This window comes from Ruditapes philippinarum, unplaced genomic scaffold (genome assembly GCF_026571515.1).
Source record: "Ruditapes philippinarum isolate M1 unplaced genomic scaffold, ASM2657151v2 ctg136_1_1_1_1, whole genome shotgun sequence".
NCBI lineage: Eukaryota > Metazoa > Mollusca > Bivalvia > Venerida > Veneridae > Ruditapes > Ruditapes philippinarum.
This window is the reverse complement of record NW_026861872.1, coordinates 144,135-167,920: the sequence shown is the minus strand read 5'-3', so window position 1 is coordinate 167,920 and position 23,786 is coordinate 144,135. Positions and strand designations below refer to the sequence as shown.

The window sequence follows — 23,786 nt, the reverse complement described above, 5'->3', positions numbered from 1 at the left end:
ATATTCTTATTTCTGAGGCCAAATGTACCTTTTTTACATTTTTCCGGGTAAAAACAAGATGCTATATTTTGATGTTATTATATATTGTAGAGTTTAATACTGCTTTTTATTGCACGAGTATATAGATGTCAAAAATATATTGGAGGAGTTTCTAGCCTCTGATATGGATTTTGCAGCTATGTACAGGTCCAGTAGAATTTGTATTGTTGTCAGATATGTATAATCTCTTTATTTGACACCATCTTTTTTACATTTTATAGAACTTTATTACTTCAAGTACAATAAGAATTTATATGATTTTTGGACCCTGTGTGAGATGGTCTTTGCATTTGATGCAGATATTTTAGACACTGTAAATAAACAAAGATAAGATTGGACTCAGCAATGATTTAATCACGTGGTTCAATTGCGGAAAGCTTATTGGTTATATTTTGTAACGTGTGAAATACATGTCTATATTTTTGTGGATTCCTGTGTTTTCCTTACGCAGCACGCCTCCAGATTCCTGATAATTTTCATGAAAATTTTGAAAATGTAATTGAATTTGTAATATTGTGAAGTAACCAAAAGGAAGCAATTTACACATTATCAATGGCACTAACAAACCACGTAAATTACCAAAAAGTGGTCAAAATATGCATAAATAGCCTTTACTGCGTTAGTAACGCAGTAGACATATAGTTGTAAATACTGAAAAATCAGTCATTAATCGCATATAATATGTAAAATATTACTTGAATCTTGAAACTTATTACTTTTCCTTACATCTTAGTACACTTTTGATTTTGATTTTTTTTTTTTTAATATTTTGACTCATCTGGAGGCATGTATCTTTATGTCGTAATTCTTGACCTTACGTGACATTTTAAGTACTTAAATTGAGTACCTCTTAGACGTTAGTCCATTTAATTTCCAGAAAAAAATATTATATATATGACGAACTTGGAAAAACTTCACTACATAAATATCATTGTCAAATGTGATAAAGTTTCTACAGAAGCAACCTCTACAGAAGAAACCTGAACTTTGTTTAATCATGCCGCCAAACTTATTCTATTTTGTTTTATCAGCCCTTAAATTAATGTCATTATAATATTACTTGCAGTGATAGATGTCATTTCTTGATATCAACACTTTTCAGTTCATCTCACGTAATGTGATAGCAAATTAAGTTCATCAATGAAGTCATAATATCAATTATTATTCTATAATAACATTTAAATGTATGATATAAACTAGTGTGTTGTCATTCATATCATCTCATATTCATATATTCTATCTTTGTATTCCTCAGATGCTTTAATATTAAAATATTGTAATGTTGTTTTTCTTTCATTGCATGGTTCTTGTAAAGATAAAAAAATAAAGCACTCGTGATGTTTATTGACCTTTCTTGGTAATGTCGAACTATACACATCTAGCCTCTTTCATATGACTTAAAACTGAACGTTTGTATCAGCAAAGCAATACATTCCCATGATAAACAGTCTTTTAGTGAAATTGTAAGATGCAAAAATAAGTACCATGTTCAACGACAAAGTGAATTTTATCAGTTTTATGTCGTCATCGTGCGATAGCCTTCGGTTTTTAAAGGTTAAAATTTATTTTGTTTGTAGCCCTTGTGTAAAATTATACATGATTAGTGTAACTTATTACAAGAATTGTTTCGTTACTTATTTTCAGAGCGTTGCATTTTAGTGGTTGGTTTATTACTTTTGTCATCTTTTTGACTTCGCGTTTGAATGCAGGATTTTCCGACATTTTCTTTGCCATAAGTCAAGAAAGTTTTATTCTTATGCGCCCTACGTCCGTGTCTTTAACATCCATGTCGCTCTCTTCGGCCATTAGAAATTTGCTCATTTTTTGCCTGTGTTCTGCTTGTGCTGCCATTTATTCTCTATAAAATATATAAAAAAATCAAATCGGTATCCATACCATATACACTGACAATCCGACATTTGGCAAAAACTATTTATAAACGCTGCTTGTACCCCCACCCCCTCCCTTCAAACTAACTAAACGGGTTAGGTTTTTGTTGTTGAACTTGGCACTTATTAGAAAAAGTCTCAAACATCAACATTCTCCTCTGTTGACCTTTGTTGAAACGTTTAACAGCGTATACTATTTATTTTACGTTCAAGTTTAAATATTTCCTTTACCACTTACCCGAAGTCTATCTCACCATCAGCGTCCACATCAAACTTATGTATAAGGATATCTATACATTCGTCACTCAGTGGAATAATTACCATCTGCAACAGCAACAATAACAGTAAAACGTGTTAATTGTTAAATAATTTACTCATGACATGGACTTGATATGTTTCCTTGTCTGATAGAGTACTCTATATGAAACAAATACTAAAACCTTAACATAAGATCAACAATTCAGAGTGACGTTTACAGAACACAGTCGTCAACAAAATCCAACCACACTCAAGGTCCAAAACAAAGGTACCCAGCAGGGCTTCGACTCAACAGTAGAAGAAGGTACAAAGAGCGGAGCATGGAAGAAGACATACCAATTTATGATTAATTTTCATTACCAAATATTGTTTACTAAGTGTAAATTAAACAAAGGCCAATAACTCCAGAATTAGGCAATGTAGAGTTACGGTTCTTTTTCACTGCTCTTTTACTCAATGTGATCTATCTACCTACATAGTTTCTTGTTTATACCCCTTGTCGTTTTAGAGTTATTTCCCGGACAAAGTTCAAAATGTAAAATAAACAAATGGCAATAAACCACTCTCGTACATGTTACACTTAGGAAATAGATATCAATTCTGAGTGCATTGTTGTAGAATAATGCACGGTTTGAGTTCAAATGCGTAGTAATATAATCACGAAGGCCGATAGGCCTGAGTGATTAATTACAAAGCATTTGAACGAAAAACGTGCATTATTATACAATAATGCACGAAGAATTAATATCTATTTCCATTCTAACAGGTCAAGAAAAAACATACTTATTATTATAAAGTTGGACTTTATGTTTGGCGATTAAATTTGTTTTCGCCTCAGAGTTTCCAATAGAAACGTTCTTTAAAGGCCGTTCCAGTGGGTTGAAAAAAAACTGTCGTTAAATCTACCGTGTGTAGAAACATTTTGAGAATAACGAATTTTGAAAACGTTGATAAAACTTTGTTTGTTTATTTTATTTCAGTCTATAATTTTCCAAGCGAAATACAAATAATTAAAAGTTAAATAAATGTAAAACTTAACTCGTCTGCGACGTTAAAAGAGCGTACTTGATTTTGATTGTTTTGCACGTGCTGTTTGGCGCTACATTGTGACGTCACGTAAACAACACTTAAACGTCTGTACAGCGTTAACGACTGAATTAAAGATATTGGTGTTCGGATTTATTTTCTTAGTTAGACCATTTTCTATCATTCTAGATAGTTTTCACAACAAAATTCGACAAAAAAATGTTTTTATTTATCAGATTTTTCAAACAAAATGGCGCCCTCAATGTGAAAATACACAGGGAGATAATAAGAACGGCGAGTGCATTGTTGCAGAATAATGCACGCTTCGGGCCTTCTTTGTTTATATAGAAAAATTTCCGATAGTGTTAGAATATGAAGTAATGTTCATCTATTCTATACTTTGCATTTATCGTTGTTAATATATATGTAATATGATAAAAAAGAGGGGAGATCCCTCGGGAGCAACAAAGTTTGATAGTAGCAGAATTGGTTTCATTGATTCTGTTCACGAAAGACAATGGGAAGTATATCATCTTTCAAAGTGAACGGTGACTACCATTAGATAAGTGAAAATTGCGAACTCTGATTTAGTGTTGACCCAAATCTTTCATTCTGTCATAAAAGTTAGGTGAAATATATATGTTCTTGTGGACACAGAAAAGAATTATGAAATAATATACGTGTCCATAAATAACTCTAACGAACCTGGGCAAGGACATCAACAAATGACGGTTTCACTAATGTATCCTATTTAGATTACTTTACAAGTTTTGATCATTTGCGAGATCTGCTGTATTCCATTGTGAAATAAAGATTAAAAATTTATACAGTTAACATGAAAAGGCAAACATAACACTTAAATAAACTCGAGCTTGAAAATCGTTATACAGTCAAAACGATCATATAAATGACATTAACTTGGTGCCGTCTAATCAAGATGTTAACCACGGTTCGCTTTTCAGTGAGTATAATGTTTTAAATTTTCCCTGAAAATATTCTCTTTTTTTTCTGCCCAGATTGAAAATTTTAAATATTTAACGTGGTAAGGGTTAACATTTACAGTTATCTTGACTGTTAGCAGTAAGCAGAAAAATAAGATCATGCATCTTTAAATGGAAACAATTTTACTCAAATAACTTGCTTTAACAATCACTTACGTTAATTATATCTTACTCTCTTATCCCGGTTGTTTTGTTATCTTGATCAACAAAGCGCCTTCAGGAGCTTTAGGGTTTCTCCCTATCTGAAAATATTAATTAGAACAATACTTATATTTTCATTCAATGAAATCGCAGGATATTTAAAAAAAATACATTTTATCACGAAGACAGTTTTACGCGTTTTAATCTCCGTCTTCTATTGTGACCATGTTTGTGCACAGCTGGTACAAACATTGTATCTTTCAATTAGTTGCAATAGATTTCAACTAGCGTCCGGTGGTGTTTTTTTTCTTGGGCGGGGGTGCTGAAAAATAAAAGTGAAAACGTAGTTAATATTTTAGATTTTTTTCAAGTTTGGTTTTTTTAGAATAATTATGTTAGGCTAGCTAGAATAACCGTAATCAAGGCTACTTAAGATGAAAAAACGGCGACAGATTTAACAAAATGTGTGTTGTGCATGGGGTGTCCGTATGTCAGCTGGTATACGTGTGTCCGTCACCCAACTATAAATGACTATTTCAGCTAATATCTCGCCTGATCCGGCTAGCCCCTGTGAGTCCCAGCGTCATTTTCTCAGAACCCCATATGGTGGGATGGTTCGGGGCTCTAAATGTGTGTCCGCTTTTATCTATAGGTGTGTCCGCCGGGAATACTCTGGTATTTTGCCGACGTTTTGCCAAAAATCATACTATATAATTATGATAATTTCAACTCATATCTTGCACACAGGTGCTCGTCCAGTCTTGGTGCCCATATAAAAAAATTGAAGTTAAAATCAGTAATATAAAACTGGTAATTTCACTGTTTGAAACAGTGAAATTACCACTTTGATAATTTCACTGTTTTGAATTTAAGCCCCTTACGTTGTTTCAGTGAAATACCAGCGTGCACAGTACTGGGTACCAACTTAATGACGTGACGGCGTAAATGACGTCACGTTGTATTATCATTTGGCGCGTTTTTCATTCAGTATAAGGTTTAATGTCTTTTTAAAACGTTTCTTTGCATATAATAAAAAGAAAATTTGTTTAATTTAGTGTAAGATCGAAATATATTTCACCTTGTGAACACCAAAAGTTCATATTTCACTCGTGGCTGCGCCACTCGTGAAATATACCTTTTGGTGCTCACTCGGTGAAATATATTCCGATCTTACACTGAACTAAACAAATATCCTCTATATACCATTACTACGAAAAGGTCACCTAGCTAGTCGCCGTAACGCTATTGACCATAAACCTGTTTGCTGAAGACTCTTTATAGCTATTACACTTCCATCTCTGTGCCCATTGGTTAAAGGAAACTTTACATTTCATAGTAGGCCTATGTTTATTGTTAATAGTTCTTTTTTTCCATATCGACTTTTGAAACGCTAAGAGTAGTTACATTTAGTACTGTTTAACCTCACACATATTCCGGAAATTCTGGTACGGTTACCATATTATAGTCTAACGAAGATATAAACTCCGTACCAAGATTAGTTTGGATTTAGCTCAGGGGGCAATACACAGTTTTCAAGGCTTCTCGGCAAACAACTGACTGCGCCACAATCAAAACCTCACACACAAGTCTGTAATCACACACCTGAAATAAATGCATTTCATATTTAACATATATATATGTATCTCACAGCAAACAATTAAAAATACATGTCCACCTTCTAGTTTTCTGGCACACAGCCCTGTGTTTTTCATTGTTTTGGTCGCGAAAATCAACGACAAAATAAGCGGATTATCCCTATTCGCAAAATACAACAATATATTAACGTCAAAAAATTAAATCACAAGCTATAGTGTTTCTTCCTTCTTAAACAATGCACAATCTGAAAATAACATCCAAACGGGGTGCCATCCACCTACTTTTTTCACTATTCTAAGTCTTCTGCATACCCTTTAAATTGAAGAGCTGATTCACCGGCTAGCTCCAGAAACCACACGTTCGCATCCGACAGGTACTCTCTCATAAAAACAAGGGTCAACGCCACTAAATTCAATTTTACTAAATAACTAAAACATAATACTAGTCATTGAAACTTGAAATATAGTAACTATAAACATTTAGAACCTCAAATATCCACTTTAATTTCAAAACTGTCTCTTATTTGTAAATTCCACCCTGGCCAATTCGAAACTAAACAGCCGAAACTGTGTACTGCCTCCTCAATACAGGATTGGAGCAGTACCTTTAGACGCTTGCAGAAATCATGATCACAAAATAGACAAATATCGTTTTTTTCGCCGAATTTTACATTTTTCCTTGATTATCGTACTTGATTCGGTGTGAAAAGATGAATTAGACCTGTTAAAGTTCATTCCGTTGGGTAAAAAGACAAGATTTTAGCATTTTATCATTCAAGCGCCTTGTCCGGTATATACCGGAATACGGTATTTAGTGTGGTGCTCCAATTCTTTTTTTAGTCACAGCCGATTAGTTTTACGGTACACAATAAGAAAGAGAGTAAAAGATGGATAACCCGAAATTACAACGGTTTATTCAAGTGGAACAACAGAAAGTTCAGTCACGGGCTCATATAGAGATGCTAACAGAAAGGTTACTAATAATTAAGCACCTATAGTAAATAACCTCATGTTGATTCGTACTCAAAATGCTCGTACCCAATACAAAATTGTTTTTAATGAGAACATTATGGCTAATTTTAATGAATTTGAAAAAAAAATCATGGAACACATTGAACATGTTGCAGTCAGTTTCATCTTACCATGATTGCTAACATGGTGACTATTATTGGTCAAGTATTATAATTACATGAATTAAACGATATTGTGCTGTTTTGTGTATCCACATACTGCCAGTTTTCAATCACAACCACTTTTCAATCATCCCTAGAATTTTTTTATTTTTGACATTATTTGTCATGTAACCAAACTGTAAGCACATCTTGTATTCACCTTGACTAAATTTATCAGCAGCAATGTCAATTATGGTGATAAAAAAAGAAAATGCTAGCATTTTAGTTCAAAATATGTAAAATGTGTGTTTTCCACTAATCCTTTATTTTCCAAGTTACAAATCGCAATAATTTTCTAAAAATAATTGATATACAGACTCAGTTTTTGATATACAGACTCAGGGTCTGCAGAAATGGATATTAAGTTGGACAGCTGTTTCAATATCATGAATTCATTGTGACAGCTTTACCACTGCAAATAGATACATGTATCTAGATTGAAAAATGGCATTATAATTAGGTTAAAATTGTTTATTACCATTTATCTGAAGTTGAGTTTGTCAAAATTTCTCCAAAATACAGAACTAATAATATTTTAACATTGTATGACAATTTTTATGAGATACAGTTTATATTTTGTTAACTGATTGAAAAGTGGTTGTGAAATTTTGAAGAACAGGAAAATGGGTCAGTAATGATTTGTCCTTGATTCATAGTAATATATTCAAGTAAAATTTTAAAATGTTGGTGCATTTATTAGCTGAAATGATAATATTCACAGAATCGAAAGAGAATTTTTTTTATATATAATTTTACTGTCAGTTATTGTTGAAAAATCTGTTAGCTGATTGGAAAGAGGCAGTACGGGGATATATATCCTTCCTATAGAAGCAAGATAGTCTGACCCAGAACAAACATACATTATCTCGAATTAGTGTCCAGCTTTATTTGTCATCCGATGAAAATGCTGTATTTCTTAAAAATCATGTGTTAATTTTCATAGACATGATAGAAGAAAAAATGTTGATGCGAGAATCTATATTGAAATCTGTTCATAGTTGCCCTTCTATTTTTCATAACCTCAGTGTTTCATAAAACCGCATAGTGACATAATCAAGGGCCAAATAAAGTTTGACACTAAATATGTTAAGGTTCATCCGTAGTTATTCTACAGAAATTAGAAACGTTCTTCTGTCGCTATCGCTCCCGTCGAGGTTTCTAATTTCTGTAGAACAGCACGGATGAACACTAACATGTACATCTAGCTTTGGAGCGTCAATATATTTTGACTACAATACATAATTTCCATGGACACCATAATATTCCTAATGAGTGTATCAAAAAATAGTATTTACTGTCTAAATTTATGTGATGATGTACATCTTTATAATGTAAACATTTTGTTTATGTTGTTTTTGTTATTGATTTTCATTGTCATATTTTTACATTGATTAATGTAAGGTTAGGTATATTTCATCATCTTTTACTTATTTCATACACCGCAGCTCCAGACTTGATGTTGTGTTGAAGCATGGAGCCCTAATACAAATTCTTTTCTTGTTTTTATAATCAGATGCTGGGACAAATGTGTCGGCTATCCAAGCAACAAACTAGACTCAAAAACAGAGAATTGTGTTAGAGACTGTGTGTTCAGATACATAGATTCATCAAATTATGTAGCCAACAGACTTCGACTTACAGCAGAAAGAGTATCACAAACACCTCAACCATTCTCTTGATAAATGACAATTTACATGTACTATCATACACTGCCAATGAGAAACTATTCAGTAGTTTGACACATCTATTGAGTTTAGTGGATTGAGTACAAATTTAGTTAACAACTATATAAAGCTGGACTTGAAGTTTTGTACTCTTTGTTGCACAGCATATTTTGTTAATATCATTTCATACATCAAGTGTATGTATAATTTGAATAAATACTTTAATTACATCTGATCATTTTTCTTTCAATCCAAATATCAAATATCTTTTTTATTTCATGGTCTGTTTTTTAAATACTATTCTACACTCACAAAAGTGAACATAAAACAATAATACATGTATATTCCCATTTTTTATTGTTTCAAAATTGTTAACAGTTATCTTGTAACAAAATCATGCAATTTAATACATGAAACATACAATAATGAAACCTCCAGTTCTGTTTTATCTTGTCAATTCCATTACATACTACAAGTTATAAAGTCAGTTAAATCGATGGACCATACCCATATCATTAGGAATCATAAATGTTAAATTAATACACTTCACACACAAAGAAAGATTTAAAAAATAAAGAAAAATGATAATTGTTAAATTACTACACATCCCACTGAAGGAAGATTTAAAAATAAAATAAAAAGAAGCCCTAAAGGTTTATTCTTGTGTCTACAGACACTAAGAAGGCCAGATTGATGGACATCCTCATACAAGCATACCCACCCACCCAAAATTTCAATGCAAGGAAAGTAGAGAAAATATGAATGATAAAGACTGCAGCACACTGTTGCAGTGATGAATTATCTCCCCTATCTGCATCAAACCACATTGACTAGATAAAGCTCTGTTTAAATAAATAAAACATAATTTTGTTCTTGTTTAAACTTAAATGTTTAAACATCACTGCTCAGATGACTGTACCACGCAAAATGTACTTGTTTCATAGAAACAATTTTACCATACAAAACAGATTGGAAAGCATCACTTAGCAAAATAGTGTGGTAAATGATTATTTAAAACACAGCTTGAATCATAATAGCTACATCTACAGTCATCTTTAATTAACAGAGTATTCTCCTTTTCCCCTAAAGAATACAAAAAATATAAATATCAAGAAAGCAATATTTTATTTTCAATGCATAGCTCTGTTTGAAGCTCTGATGTGGCTGGTGACTTTAATAATGTATTCTATACATGTGTTGATAGAAAAATCTATAAATAAAGAATGATAGAAAATCTATAAACAAGAAACATTGCAATGCCATGAAATCAAATCTGGTTTTTAACAATAGCCATTGCAGGTGGACCTGGACTCTTTAGCTAATTATACCCTATTTATACCCTTTATACAGCTTGCTTTATGTTATTTTGATAAAAATATATTGTTTGCAACTAGTTGTTGACCAGAAATAATTTTTTATTGATCTTGACTCAATGGCCTTCTTGGTATATAATAATTAAGAAATAATAATACTTATATCCCCAACAGTGATTTTATTGCCAAAAAAGAACTGTCGGAGGACAGTAACGCTCGACTATACGAAAATTAATGTAATTAAGATGTTTTATCGAGTTAATCACTGCTTTATTATTATAAAATGCATAAAACTGTTCCAAAAAAGCCACAAACCCTTCAGTAGTTATGGAGATATTTGCTTTACCAAGAATTTTAAGTCGAAAAAGGGGCATAATTATGTAAAAAAGCAAATCAGAGTTATGGGACTTGTGCCAATCATGTTAGATAATCACAGAGAACAAGTGTGTGAAGTTTCAATCCATTCCCTTCTGTAGTTATGGAGATACCAGCTTGCACGCAGAAACTTAACCAAGAATTTCTAAGTCGAAAAAGGGGCATAATTATGCAAAAAAGCAAATCAGAGTTATGGAACTTATTGCAATCATGTAAGTTAATCACAGAAAACAAGCGTGTGAAGTTTCAATCCATTCCCTTCAGTAGTGATTGAGATACCAGCTTGCACGCAAAAACTTAACCACAGGGACGCCGACGCAGACAAATGGGTGACTGCATTAGCTCGATTATTTTGCGAACAGTCGAGCTAATAAAATCACTTTTTTGAGTTCAGATGCAGGGAATTATTTCAATCATATTTCTATCATAAGCATACAACATTATTTCTGTGTTGAAATCTAAAATTATAATCTTTCTCAAGTCAGCAGTAACAGCCATACATGTCTTTGCTATGCTATAAGTAAATGCACTTAAACAGCCTTAAAAGGACCCCAGTTATAACAAAAATTAGCTCCCATGACAAAAGTGGGACATTATTCAACATATACTATATGATATATATGATATGATGATATCATAATAGGCAAAAAGATTAAAATTCTTTTACATTTGTGAAGAAAAATAATTATTATAACCCTTGTATAAAATAAAAAAGATTTTCATCAACTACTTATGTGAAGATGAAAGAACTGTGACAGATATCTAATAGTGTTTCTATGAATTCAACATGGAAAAGTTTAGCACTATAATGAAAGAAAATTTTGTTTGTGTTGCTGAATTGATGTGTGTAAGTGAATTGCCGATACTTTGTGGACATTTTTTTTCCTCTCCAGATAAATGGTCATAATTATGTCACAATGGGTAATTGAATAGCACATTTAAACATTCATGAATGACATACAACATCCTCGTAAATATACACAAATATTGTGCATGAGGAAATAACCTCTCTATAAACATTTTAGGAGATTGTAAAATAAATTACTTTATGCAACTAGCAAAGAATATCTCTCAACACTGTAAGTGCTAGAACATAAAACGAAACAATGTGTAAATGATTAACTAATTAGTTTATCAGGTGAGCAACTAATTTAATAAAGAGTTGCTAAATTTAACAATATCTAATACATGATAGGAAATAAATAAAATTCAATAAACAATTGTAAAGTATTCTTGAGCACATAAAGTCTAAAATATGCCATGTCACGACAAAACCAACATAGTGCGTTTGCGACCAGCATGGATCCAGACCAGCCTGCGCAACCACACAATCTGATCAGGATTCATGCTATTACAAGTAGAGAAACTGATAGCGAACAACATGGATCCTGATCAGACTGCGTGGATGGTCTGGATCCGTGCTGGTCGCAAACGCACTATGATGGTTTTGTCGTGACGCGGCTAGTATATTTTAGAATAACTATGAACTTAATCATAAGCACCATAGCAACTTTACATAAATAATTACAATCAATGTCTTATTGACTTGAATTACATCACAAATTTCTGTTACATCACAAATTTCTGTGACTTGAATCACTGACATTCTTTACAAGAATGTTTAAAGGTAAAATAATAAATATCACAATGGTATAAATATGGAGAAAAATAATAAAATACAATCTAGACTTGTGTTATATTACAAGTCGCACCATTTACATTGGTCAAAAATAATATCTACAATTCTTTACATTGTACAATTACTGAATTGACAGAAAATAGTGATTGCAACAAGGTACCTACAGTGTATATTAATAGAAATTTAAATCATCATGATCAATAGAATTAGAATTCCAAGTGACTGTAAATGTCACAAAACTAGGTTTTTTGCCAATTATAATTAAAGGTTACATGTAATCTCTTTAGAAATGTCAGAAACATTGTGCATAGAAGAGTATCCAAAATTAAATGCACATTAAAAAAAACAACAATTTCTGTGAAAGTTCGATATATAGACATAGAAAACCTGACTAACTAGGAAAAGTAGAATTCATAATGTTTATCATTAGTCTAAATATAAATTGTACTCGGTAATAATAGATCAACTATATTCCACTTGTCAAATAATCTACTTAATTACCCTAGTAATGAATATATCAAATGACAGAGGTAAATTTTTTATTTCTTGTACGATTATCAAGCTTAGCAACATATAGACTAGTTATAGATGGCCGCGTGGGTTCAAACCCAGACAGGAGCAAGCCGCTGTTTCCATGAGCAAGAAGCTTAACACTCATTGTTTAGTACTGATTAGAGAGTGTTTCAACAAGCATATATTGTTCAACACAATGGAAGTAAAATAAATTTGTATAAACTATCAACTAACATAGGCTATCACCACTATAATACTGGTTTTCCTATACCATTATAGTTCTCTTCACTCCCATATAACAAAAATTCAAAATAGAACAATATACAAACATATGTTAAAGCAATGACCTAATATTTTTCAAACTGTTTATTAAATTGTAAACAACCATATACAATCTGTCATCGTAAAAGACTAATATCTCATTAAAGATAACAATCTAAAAACATGTTGTAAGTATAACATTAACCACATGTTCTGATTTAAATCAATAAAATGAATTATTTTTTGCTAACCGGTGCAATACTTGGTTTTATATGTGATAAAATAAAAAAATAAAATCACATGACTTTGTGTAGATCTATATTCTATGTATATTATATAGTATATTGTATTGTTCACTGCTGTATTCATGTAGCAATGTTTTAATTGAAAGATTATCTTTAAATTTGACAAAGTTTTTATTTTCTCGTTATTCCTTTTAAAGTTAAACAGAACTTGTGTCATTTGTGTATTATAAACATTTTTTTTTTCTGAAGAAGACAAAATGCAGAAAGCTAAAGAAAATTGTTTGTTTTTATTGAATTGATTATATAAATGATAAAATCCAAATCACCCATATTAGTTTTTTTGGCATATGTTTTATTTTTAATGATATTAAATTAAATAAAAGTTAATTTTTTGCTTTTTTGTTCTAAATGGCATATTTCTTGAATCAAGTATCATTATTTCCATAAAATCGTTTAGTTATTACACTCTAATGACTACAAGCTGAAAATACTTTTGTTTGTGACATATTCATATAGCCATTAAACATTTGATGTCATCTTTTTTATGTGTGCTTTTTTTTACCTTGCTTCTTTTAAAACAGTCTGCAGTCCTCAGAGTATCCTTATCAACAGAGCTTACTGTACAATTTTTAACAAAAATTACAACAGGACGTATGAAGTTTAAAACATCTCTATCATAATAAAACAATATATAAGCATGTCAGTTTGAAGCATGTGCTTTATTTATTTATATATTTGTTGCCCGACTGCAAACAAACCTTTAATATTTCCTACATGAAATTAAAAAGAGAGAAACTAAATTTTATTATTCCGGCAATTTTTAAATACAATTTAATATGTATAATTCAAACAATTACTAAAGTTTCAAGCCTTTTTTTAAAGTGCAATTTTAAGTTGACGCTAACTAATGCCAGTCATCCTCCCAGTCATCTCCGTCTATGTCAACACCCTCAAACAATTTGTTAAAACATGGAGACCCGTTACTATTGTAGTGAGAATATGGGTTGGCACGTGACAATGAACTGTTACATATCCAACAGAAATATGCTCGGCATTTCATACAGGTCATCTTGTTGCAGCCATCAATTTTCTGAAAATGAAATACAATTTATTACATGCTTTTAGGTGGTTTACATGCTTTTAGGTGTTTATAACAGTGAAAATATCAATTTGATATTTTTCACTGTTTTTAATTTGATTTCGAGACGTTTCGACCCCAAGACATATCGGCCCCAAACTACCCAAGACGTTTCGGCCCCGGACATTTCGGCCCTTTACCAAATCGGCCCCAGAATAAGTACTGTATTTTAAACCGATATATTAATATATTTAGCATTTCAATAAATAAATGAATCAATTAATATAAATATTTAATCATTTTGTATAAAAACTAGATTATAATAGTAGTAGGGGGAAAGTAATCGATACAAACAGAACAGAACATAAACTTTATTTGAAAAAATATCATACACAAACAAACAATTATTTACAACATATATAGATAATATTTTATTAATACAAACAGAACAGAACATAAACTTTATTTGAAAAAATATAATACACAAATAAACAGTTATTTACAACATATAGAGATAATATTTTATTTGAAAGATTAAGAAGCAAGACACAAAACAATACACGAGACAAACATTAAATTATCATCAACAACTATTTAACAGTGACGAGTTTGATGGATACGAAAATACAAGTACAGAACAGTTAAACAATTTTACTTGAAACAAAACAAATGTGAACAGACACTTTTTATAAATAACATTTTTACAATTTTACAATTTTTAAATCTTTTGAAGTTTTCTCTGATATTACTTGCCGCCAATTAGCATAAAGCTATAAACAGTTAATTAGTTACACCTTGAAAAAAAAAAATACGTGTAGTTTAAAATTTAGATCAAAAGATAATGTTTTCTAAGGAATAATTGTAAGTAACTTTCTTAATCCAGAAGTTTTAGTGGCTTGTTTTATAAATTAAGTAACCTGCCTTTATTGTTTGTTACACCTTTAAAAACATTAACATATAGCTAAATGGTTCAAGAGATCAAAAGATAATAAATAATTATTTAAAGAATTAAAGTGCCATAATTGTAGTTAAATTAATTGTTGTTAATCAATCAAGCAATATACTATAGTGGGGCCGAAACGTCTCGCGGAAAAGGGCCGAAACGTCCAGGGGCCGATTTTTTGACTGGGGCCGATTTGTTTTGGCGCCGAAACGTCCTGTTTGCTTTTAATTTAAGCCTGTTACGTTGTTTCAGAGATATATCAGCTTGCACTGTAGTACTGGAAACCAACTTAATGACATGACCTTATAAATGACGTCACTTTGTTTTATTATTTGGCACGTTTTTCATTTCGTATTAGGTTAAAATGTCCTTTTAATCGCTCCTTTGCATAACATAAGAAGAAAATTTGTTTAATTTAGTGTAAGGTAGAAATATTTTTCACATCGTGAACACCAAAAGTTCATATTTCAATATACCTCATTGTGCTCATTTGGTGAAATATATTTCTATCTTACACTGAACTAAACAAATATCATCTATGTATTTGTACTTATCAGATAATCTGTGAGGCTGTCAATTTCTATTCAGACTGGTAAGTTATGATTGGGCCTAAAAATATGTGGCTGAGCTTTCCTGAAATAACATTTTAAATAATTATTAATCTTTTAAGTTCATTACCAGGTCATTTATCAAGTATTCCAGGAACTGATTTTAGTGATATTTTGAGTCAAGAGAACAAGATCTGTTCCTAAGACAGTGCACTTGACTTTTCTCAGTGTTTGAAAAGGGGTTTAACTCTTGTAAAAAGGCTTACTAAAAGATATAGTATGTGTGACCAACATATTAGATAATCACAAAGAACAAGTGTGTGAAATTTCAACCCATTCCAATAGGTAGTTTTGGAGATACAAATTTGCATGCAAAAACTTCTCTAAAATTTTGGTTAATTCTTTAGACTTTTTACCCAAACTAAATTGTGTAAGTGTACTGAATGTTAATTGCATTATATTATAAGTTCAACAGTCCAGAAGTAACAGCATTTTATTGCAAGCCAAGCAACCTAGTTTAAGTTGAACTGCAGATTAAGGCATTTTATATTTTCCATTGCTTTAATATTCCATAACAAACAAAAGTTCATTAGAAAGTTAATTAAATTTTACAGTCATTCTGTGAGACCTGTAATAAATTGCAAAAATAACTGCTTCCTGGCCGTCAGGTTATAAACCTTTTCCTGAGTTCTGTCTCAAATCTCAGGAATTTCATTGGTCCATGTCAGTCTACAGCAGTTTCTGACCAATCAAATACCTGAGACCTAAGTATGAACTTGGAGATTTTCTTTATTACCTTTGAAGCTGATTTATTAAATCTTAACCCTTAAGTATGCCTAATTGCCTATCTTACCTGAATAAATGCTCCACAGCCTGGGCACTGTTTAGAGTGTTCTTTGAGCCATTCATTAGTAAAGCTTTCTTCCAGAGCTTGCTGTATGGTGACCTTCCCATATCGTTTCTCCAGTAACTTCTTCGTGGCACTGTCAGCTGACAAGTATTCCTCACGTAACTTTAGTAAACCATCTGCTGGACAACAAAATAAATCAAGTTACATAACTTGTGTATCTTATGTTATTGTAGTATTTTCCTTTTTGAAATTTCTTAAAATGATTCATCTTTAAATAAATGCTTTTAAAAGCATGTAAGAGAAGAGAAGTTCAGCAATTCCCTGTAACAGGAACAAAATGTGGTTTTAACAATCCTAATAATGCTTGCCAGTTAGTGACTATTTTTAGATTGAATATACAGGTCCTTCTACACTAGTAGTACTCTAGCCTATTTCAGAGTCAGAATTGTTATTAATACAATCAAAACCAGCAAATTGTTATTAGCGCTTTATGATTGTGTTTCAAAATTACACAAATTTCATTATCAAAGGTAATGTGCATCAACAAGATATGTTTTATTTGTGCTCAGAAATATACATGTAGCAACAATAAACTTCACTCAATAGCATTATTTTGCACAGACTAAAGGTCATGACATTGGAATAAACAGACTGTGAAAATTAAACCATTCTGTTATGAGGTTAGACCCAGATGGAGACTTTATTCATTCTTTATATATTCCAGCACAAAACCGTTACCTGATTTTAATTTACAGGGAGACAATCCATGATAAACTAGTCTGCATAGGGTACAGAATGTAAAATGACAGACTGCGCACATTGCAAGAGTTGTCTCCCTCTCCATTAGCACAGGTGATTGACAATGTGGGCGGGGACAAAAAGTCACATCTGACATGGTATCTAGACTCGTCTGGTATAACAACTGTTCATACTTGCTGAACAGATCTGCTTCCACTAACTTCTTTACCTATAAGTAAACAGTGGCCGCAATTATAAACTTGCAGCAATGCTAATAAAGCAGCATGCCAAATTCATTTTGCATCTTTTATTAAACTTAGCATAATTGAAAATAGCATAATGTCATAATTTTATCCCTCATTTAAAAGCATATACAAATACATGTTATACATGTATATGCAAATATATCTTCTCAGACAGAATAATCAAAACCAAAAGGTGTATCAAATGGAAGAACTTTGTTTATGTACATTTTGTACAAAAATGCAATTACGGTATGTTTTGACTAACAAAAAGTTCGAAATATATGTCAAAGAAATATATTTCAAATTTGTCTAAACTTTTATTAAATTTGGCCTTTTTTTTGATAATTATATAGGGTTTCATGCAATTGTCAACTACAAAAAAACTCTCTCCTCACCATTTGCAATACTCAAGAATTAAAGTTTTCGCGTAAAGTTAGGGCAGTCAAATGGTACGGTTCTAACTAAATGCTCCAGCACTGAGTGTTGGAGGTATTTCTTTTTATCTTGTACCAAAACAAAAACGCAGCAATGACCTATAAGTGTGGAAAAGGTAAAAGTAAAACATTTGCTTTTTTTGCCTAGGGTTACTGTAACGGTTTAGAACTGTTCACTATTTAGGGAGATAGTGTGAAAGCGACCAGATAGCTCAGTCGGTACAGCCTAGGTACAGTATTTCCTAGGGTCCCAAGTTTGAGTCCCAGTCAGGCCTCACATTTTTCTCACCCTGTCAACATTACAATTGACTGCTCCATAAAAAAGAATACTAACCTGGGCTGGGTGTGCCTGTGACTCACATTTATCCTCCGGGCATTCCAAACCTTTAACATTACCATCTCTAATCTGTACACTAAAATATTCCCTCATGCATTCATTACAGTACACATGATCACAGTCACTGAAGATTGTACAGTTCACACCTGCTTTTTCACTAAAACATACTTTACACGTGAAACTCGTTTTCTCAAATTGTCGGTACTTCTCCTGTTTGTTAAACTCTAATATCACAGGTATAAGTTCACTTTGTGAGGAGATTTCTTGAATTGCACGATTGTCAAGGTCCGAGTCTTTTCTCGGGTTGTTTACATGGGCTAGCTCCAATGGTGAACTGAGGTCCAAATAGTCAAACAACTCGTCCTGCAGAAATGTGTTCCACATAAATAACACAACACACCCCTTGTTCTCCTCCCAGATTGAATCCAACTTCTCACAAAGTTTGCCAAGCTAAAAATAAAATCATAGTAAGAAACATTTACATCTACAGTAAATGTTCAATAGACTGCAACTTTGAAATCTTGCATAGCACTAAGAAAAAATTGTACCAAAATGCACCAATTGTTGCTTGCCATAATAATGCTTATAAGTACTCAATATTATTCAATGTGTCTGGCACACTTCAGTATTTTTTTCAAAATACTAGTATTCAAAACTATTTAAGAAGAAAGTCTAGATTCTGTGAAAGTTGAACTTTTGAAGATAGAACAATACAGAATATATCTGTATCATATGCTATTTGTTTCAAACAATAAATCAATGATATGGCGAAAAAAACATTCATCCCAATATATTTTAAGTACGAATGTTTTGACAATTTGACAAACATGTTAGGATCATCAGCTGGAACAAAATATTTTAATGAGCTATGGTATTATTATAGGGTATATGTCATTGTGGAAGCCATCATTGAGACTCAAATATTTTTTATCTTCAGACTTTTAAATGGCAAACATATGCATGGCATGGTATTAAATTTGATTGTTGGAAACCCTTTTACACAAAAACTTTAAAAGGTGGATATAATTTATAAAATATATTCATAAGGTGGCCACATGTCTTTACATGTCTGTATCAATAACAAATTGATAGTACTGTTCCATAAAGTACAGTTTTGTGACCAAAAAAAACCCAAATACAAATGTATATTAAATAGTCAATTACCTGTTGTCTATTGAGCCATTTACACGAGAGAGTAAACTGTGGTGGATTACATGAGGGATAGTCCTTTGGCAAGATAAAATTGAGCAATACAGGAGGTAGATAGGAAATACGATGTAACTCAGTCTCACTCTTCTCTCCCGTACTTTCTGAAATCAGAAAATCACAAATTTTATAATATGATATTTGTTATTTCATTAAAAGAAGTTAAAACAAGAGCTGTCCCTATGGCAGCATGCATGAATATTGTCGCTCAACTATGGTACTTGATGGTGGAATGAGAAAAAGTTCTAAAAATTCAACTTGATAGGGTTAAAGGGAAAGGTCTGTTAAAACTTAACTTGAAAGTGAAAATAGGAAAGATCTACGGTATTTAAAAAGTCAAGTGGAGTAATGTAAGAACTTAGTATGGAGTGAGTGTAAAGTTTCCTGCTCAAGGGAACAACATACTGCCCCTGGAGGGATTTGAACCTTTGTGACAAGCAATATTCAGTCTACTAGTCTGACACATAAACAACTCTCGGCCATGCCACCACTCATTGTGATTTGTCATGTAACTATTCTCTTTGAACAGAGCTTGGTGAGTTGTACCTGCATTTAGTAATATCTTTACATGAATTTTACACAAAGCACACTAATCATGTACATACAATGTACTGCATTTATATCATTTCACAAGGCATATGAGCTCAATGAATTTAGAACTATCTGAAACTGTCTTGGCATAATAAATAATAACAATTTGTTCAATGTAAATGAATGACAAAAATCTTAAGATAAAGTTAAGTTGCCTAAAACAATACATATAATCACAGTATATAAACAAGTCTACTTCCTATTAACGCAAGTAATGTACAAGTTAAAATACATTTGTATATAAGGTCCCAAGTAAGGTACAATGATCGGAAGTAATATGTGCACTAATGCACTTATGACATTGTTTGTTGTAGTTAGAATTACGACCAACAAACACAGTTTAGGTAATGTGGCAAATTTCCAGATTTACTGGTGGAGGAAGACCTCAGGTGCCCCTCTGTACATTATTTCAGGCACAAACAGTCATCTAAGTAGAACCACTGACGTTCCATAAGCTAGCTGGACAGCTTTCTCACATAAAGAATCCAAAGACGCTAGTACATCTTGAACCAACAGAGGTGAGATGCAAGTGCTTCGAAGTCAATGACCTTAAATACTCTGCCATGGACAACCCCTTATGACATTCATCCTCTGGTAAAAATATGATAAAACCAGTTGTAATTACCTTTCTGATTCTTTACAATTTTAACAAAAAAGTTTACAGGCAGTACTGGACTTGCAGACAACTCTCCGCCATTAAGGTCACCCTCCTTGATGACCTTTAGAATGTTGTCATAGATACTTGTCAATGCTAATAACTCATCATCTTGTTCCTCTTGATCAGTCATTCTAGACTAGGATGTTTGTATCACAGTCTAAATAAATAAATTAAAAAGAATCATGTTGTGAACATAATATGTCCCCTGTAGAACAGCCTGTAAGAGTTACATTTGAGCTTTGCATGAAACACTCAAGCTCAATGTATCAAATATTTATGTATGTGTAAGTATTTTAAAAATCCCTCCATGAATGACAAAGTCATCGACTGTACATGTCTACTGTAATTTTTTCTATTCACAATCATATAATAACTTTGTAGAATTTTACCTTGACCTTAGTCCCATAAATATGATTAAGTTTTAGGACAACCTTGACCTTAATTAGAGCTGGACACCAAATGCTTCTGTGTCACAGATGATCATCATGCCAACATTTATGCAAAAATATTTTAAAGTTCATTCAGGAATAAAAGATTTGTTGACCAGGCATTACCCTGACTAAAACAACAACTGAAGACATAAGGCTTTATTTATATATTTATCATGGCGTAAACAGAAATATTCTTTGTACATAATAAATATTCAGGGCAATTAACTCAGTGTTAAATAGTAACATCTGGACATGGTAATGAGATGTAAATTTGCCTTTTTGTATCTATGGTTCCTATAAAGTTTTGTTGAAACCAATATAGCAGTTGCAAAGAAATAGCAATATTGCTCTATATGCAAACTATATAACTAATGAAGGGCCATAACTCTGTAATGAAGGGTCTGGTCTGAACAAGACAACAAATTATGCACATCTCATCCTGGTATTAATGGTTCCCATAAAGCTTAACTGAATTCCAGCCAGTAGTTGCAGAGAAGTAGCGTGGAAACAATTATTGCTCTACTGCATAATCAAGGGCCATAACTCTGAGTTAAAGTGTCTGACCGGAACAAGGCGATGATATGCACATCTCCTCTTGGTATTGAAGGTTCCCATAAAGTTTAGTTGAATTCCAGCCAGTAGTTGCTGAGAAGTAGCATGGAAACGATTATTGCGCTATATGCATACTGCATAACTAATCAAGGACCATAACTCTGAGTTGAAGTGTCTGACCAGAACAAGGCAACGATATGCGCATCTCCTCTTGGTCTTGAAGGTTCCCATAAAGTTTAATTGAAGTCCAGCTGGTAGTTGCAGAGAAGTAGCGCAGAAACGCAAATTGTTCTATATGCATACTGCATAACTAATCAAGGGCCATAACTCTGAGTTAAAGTGTCTGACCGGAACAAGGCATCGATATGTGCATCTCCTCTTGGTAAAGTTTAATTGAAGTCCAGCCAGTAGTTGCAGAGAAGTAGCGCGGAAACGATTTTTGTTCTATATGCATAATGCATAACTAATCAAGGGCCATAACTCTGAGTGGAACAAGCCAACGATATAATCACTGTTTGCACAGACAGATAATTTATATGGAATAATTTCAGCCTATTTCTTTAGCTGTATTCTTTTGTCTTATAGAGGGCTATGGTGTATTCTTTTGTCTAATAGATGGCCATGGTCTTTTTCTGGTTTTGCTGAATGAAGTCTGCTGTATTTTTTGTCTTGTTTACAGTCAGATGGCACCCTATTTCGTACAGATCTCGAAATAGTGGATTGAAGGACAATTCAGAAACTATATGCCACAAATCTCAAAACTAAACTGTCAAGTCAAATTGCAGCATCTTTTTTTTCACAATAAAGATATCGGCTGTCCAGGCTTTTCATAATTATTGTCAGCCCTTTCTCAAAATATGGTTCGCCCTGGTACTGTCCACCCTGTCCGTAATTTGTGCACACAATTTAATTATCTTGTGCGAACCACTAATTAAACTTGTAGCCACCAATCTTGTGCACACCACTTAGTAACTTAAGGCCACGACATAGTATCTTGTGTGTACGAGATAAGTAAAAACACATTTTGTGCCAACGTAGTACACCATGTTGCATGGTCACACTGCGTTGAGGATCCTAGTCCAACTAATTGTACTGCGCCACAAGATATATTGCCCTATTTTGTGTCTATAGAATCAAGATTCTTACCCAGAACGAAAAATTTATATAAAATCTAACTTTGACATGTTAATATATTTCGACTATGAGGATCCTAGTCCTTGGAGACTCCATATTTTTTTTCATATCTTGTTTTTGTCATTTGTAATGGCATTGCAAGTCAACAAATATTTTTTATAAGAATATTTTAACTGTCACCAGTTTACAGATAAAACATATGTTGATGTCACGGTTCAGAACTGTTCACTATTTCGGGGAGAAGATGAACTGTTCACTATTTCGGGGAGAAGATGTGTAAGTCGCCGGATAGCTCAGTCGGTAGAGCCGCGGTATGGTATTCCGAGGGTCCCGGGTTCGAGTCCCGGTCAGGCTGCACATTTTTATCACCCTGTGACATTTGGCGCCCAACATGGGACCGTGATGGTTTAAGCTCAGAGATCAATTTCAAATTGTTCTCTTTACGCGTTAGAAATTCGAGGACGAATTTCAGTATAGCGGGGGGAGTATGTCACAGTTTCGAACTGTTCACTATTTAAGGGAGAAGATGTGTAAGCAGCCGGATAGCTCAGTCGGTAGTACGGTATTACGAGGGTCCCGGGTTCGAGTCCAGGTCATGCTGCACATTTTTCTCATCTTGTGACATTGATATGATAGAATTTTCGTAGTGGACCGAGTTGGATTAGGGCCGAGAGTTAACCTGTCGAACTAAACTTGGGACGACTTTGACAAATTTCATATGAACTATTTTAATGCATTTTGAATAATCTTACATGTAAATAAAAAATATTATACCTTGACACCACTTTGATTGAAAAAGATACAGAATCCTTCAGTACAAATAAGTTTATGAAATATTTCTTCAGTTTTGTGAAATTTATGCAAGGGGAACAACTTGTATGATATTGTAATTATTTCAATGTTTAAGCGG

General features: G+C 32.7%; 2 protein-coding genes across 2 annotated transcripts; one reads left to right on the top strand and one right to left on the bottom strand.

The window, feature by feature from the left end:
- Positions 1-6,797: 6,797 nt before the first annotated feature.
- Positions 6,798-9,015, top strand: LOC132717204 (mitochondrial import inner membrane translocase subunit Tim8 B-like). The gene is made up of 2 exons (XM_060700623.1): positions 6,798-6,922; positions 8,635-9,015. The coding sequence occupies exons 1-2, from the start codon at positions 6,837-6,839 to the stop codon at positions 8,798-8,800; spliced, it is 252 nt and encodes an 83-aa protein (XP_060556606.1). The 5' UTR covers positions 6,798-6,836; the 3' UTR covers positions 8,801-9,015.
- Positions 9,016-11,158: 2,143 nt separating this feature from the next.
- Positions 11,159-23,785, bottom strand: LOC132717203 (E3 ubiquitin-protein ligase RNF14-like). The gene is made up of 7 exons (XM_060700622.1): positions 23,651-23,785; positions 20,727-20,916; positions 19,469-19,614; positions 18,302-18,754; positions 17,289-17,517; positions 16,554-16,726; positions 11,159-14,221 (listed from the first exon to the last, which is right to left on the bottom strand). Exons 2-7 carry the CDS (start codon positions 20,887-20,889, stop codon positions 14,036-14,038), a joined length of 1,350 nt encoding a protein of 449 aa, XP_060556605.1. The 5' UTR covers positions 20,890-20,916; positions 23,651-23,785; the 3' UTR covers positions 11,159-14,035.
- Position 23,786: the final 1 nt, after the last annotated feature.

Excerpts from the sequence above, each read along its gene's own strand:
- LOC132717204 (XM_060700623.1), top strand. The coding sequence starts at position 6,837 with ATGGATAACCCGAAATTACAACGGTTTATTCAAGTGGAACAACAGAAA. Across the intron at positions 6,923-8,634 it reads ATAGAGATGCTAACAGAAAG|ATGCTGGGACAAATGTGTCG; the intron begins GTTACTAATAAT and ends TTTTATAATCAG.
- LOC132717203 (XM_060700622.1), bottom strand. The coding sequence starts at position 20,889 with ATGACTGATCAAGAGGAACAAGATGATGAGTTATTAGCATTGACAAGT. Across the intron at positions 17,518-18,301 it reads CACAGGCACACCCAGCCCAG|GTAAAGAAGTTAGTGGAAGC; the intron begins GTTAGTATTCTT and ends GTTTACTTATAG. Across the intron at positions 16,727-17,288 it reads TCCCTGTAAATTAAAATCAG|ATGGTTTACTAAAGTTACGT; the intron begins GTAACGGTTTTG and ends GTTGTCCAGCAG.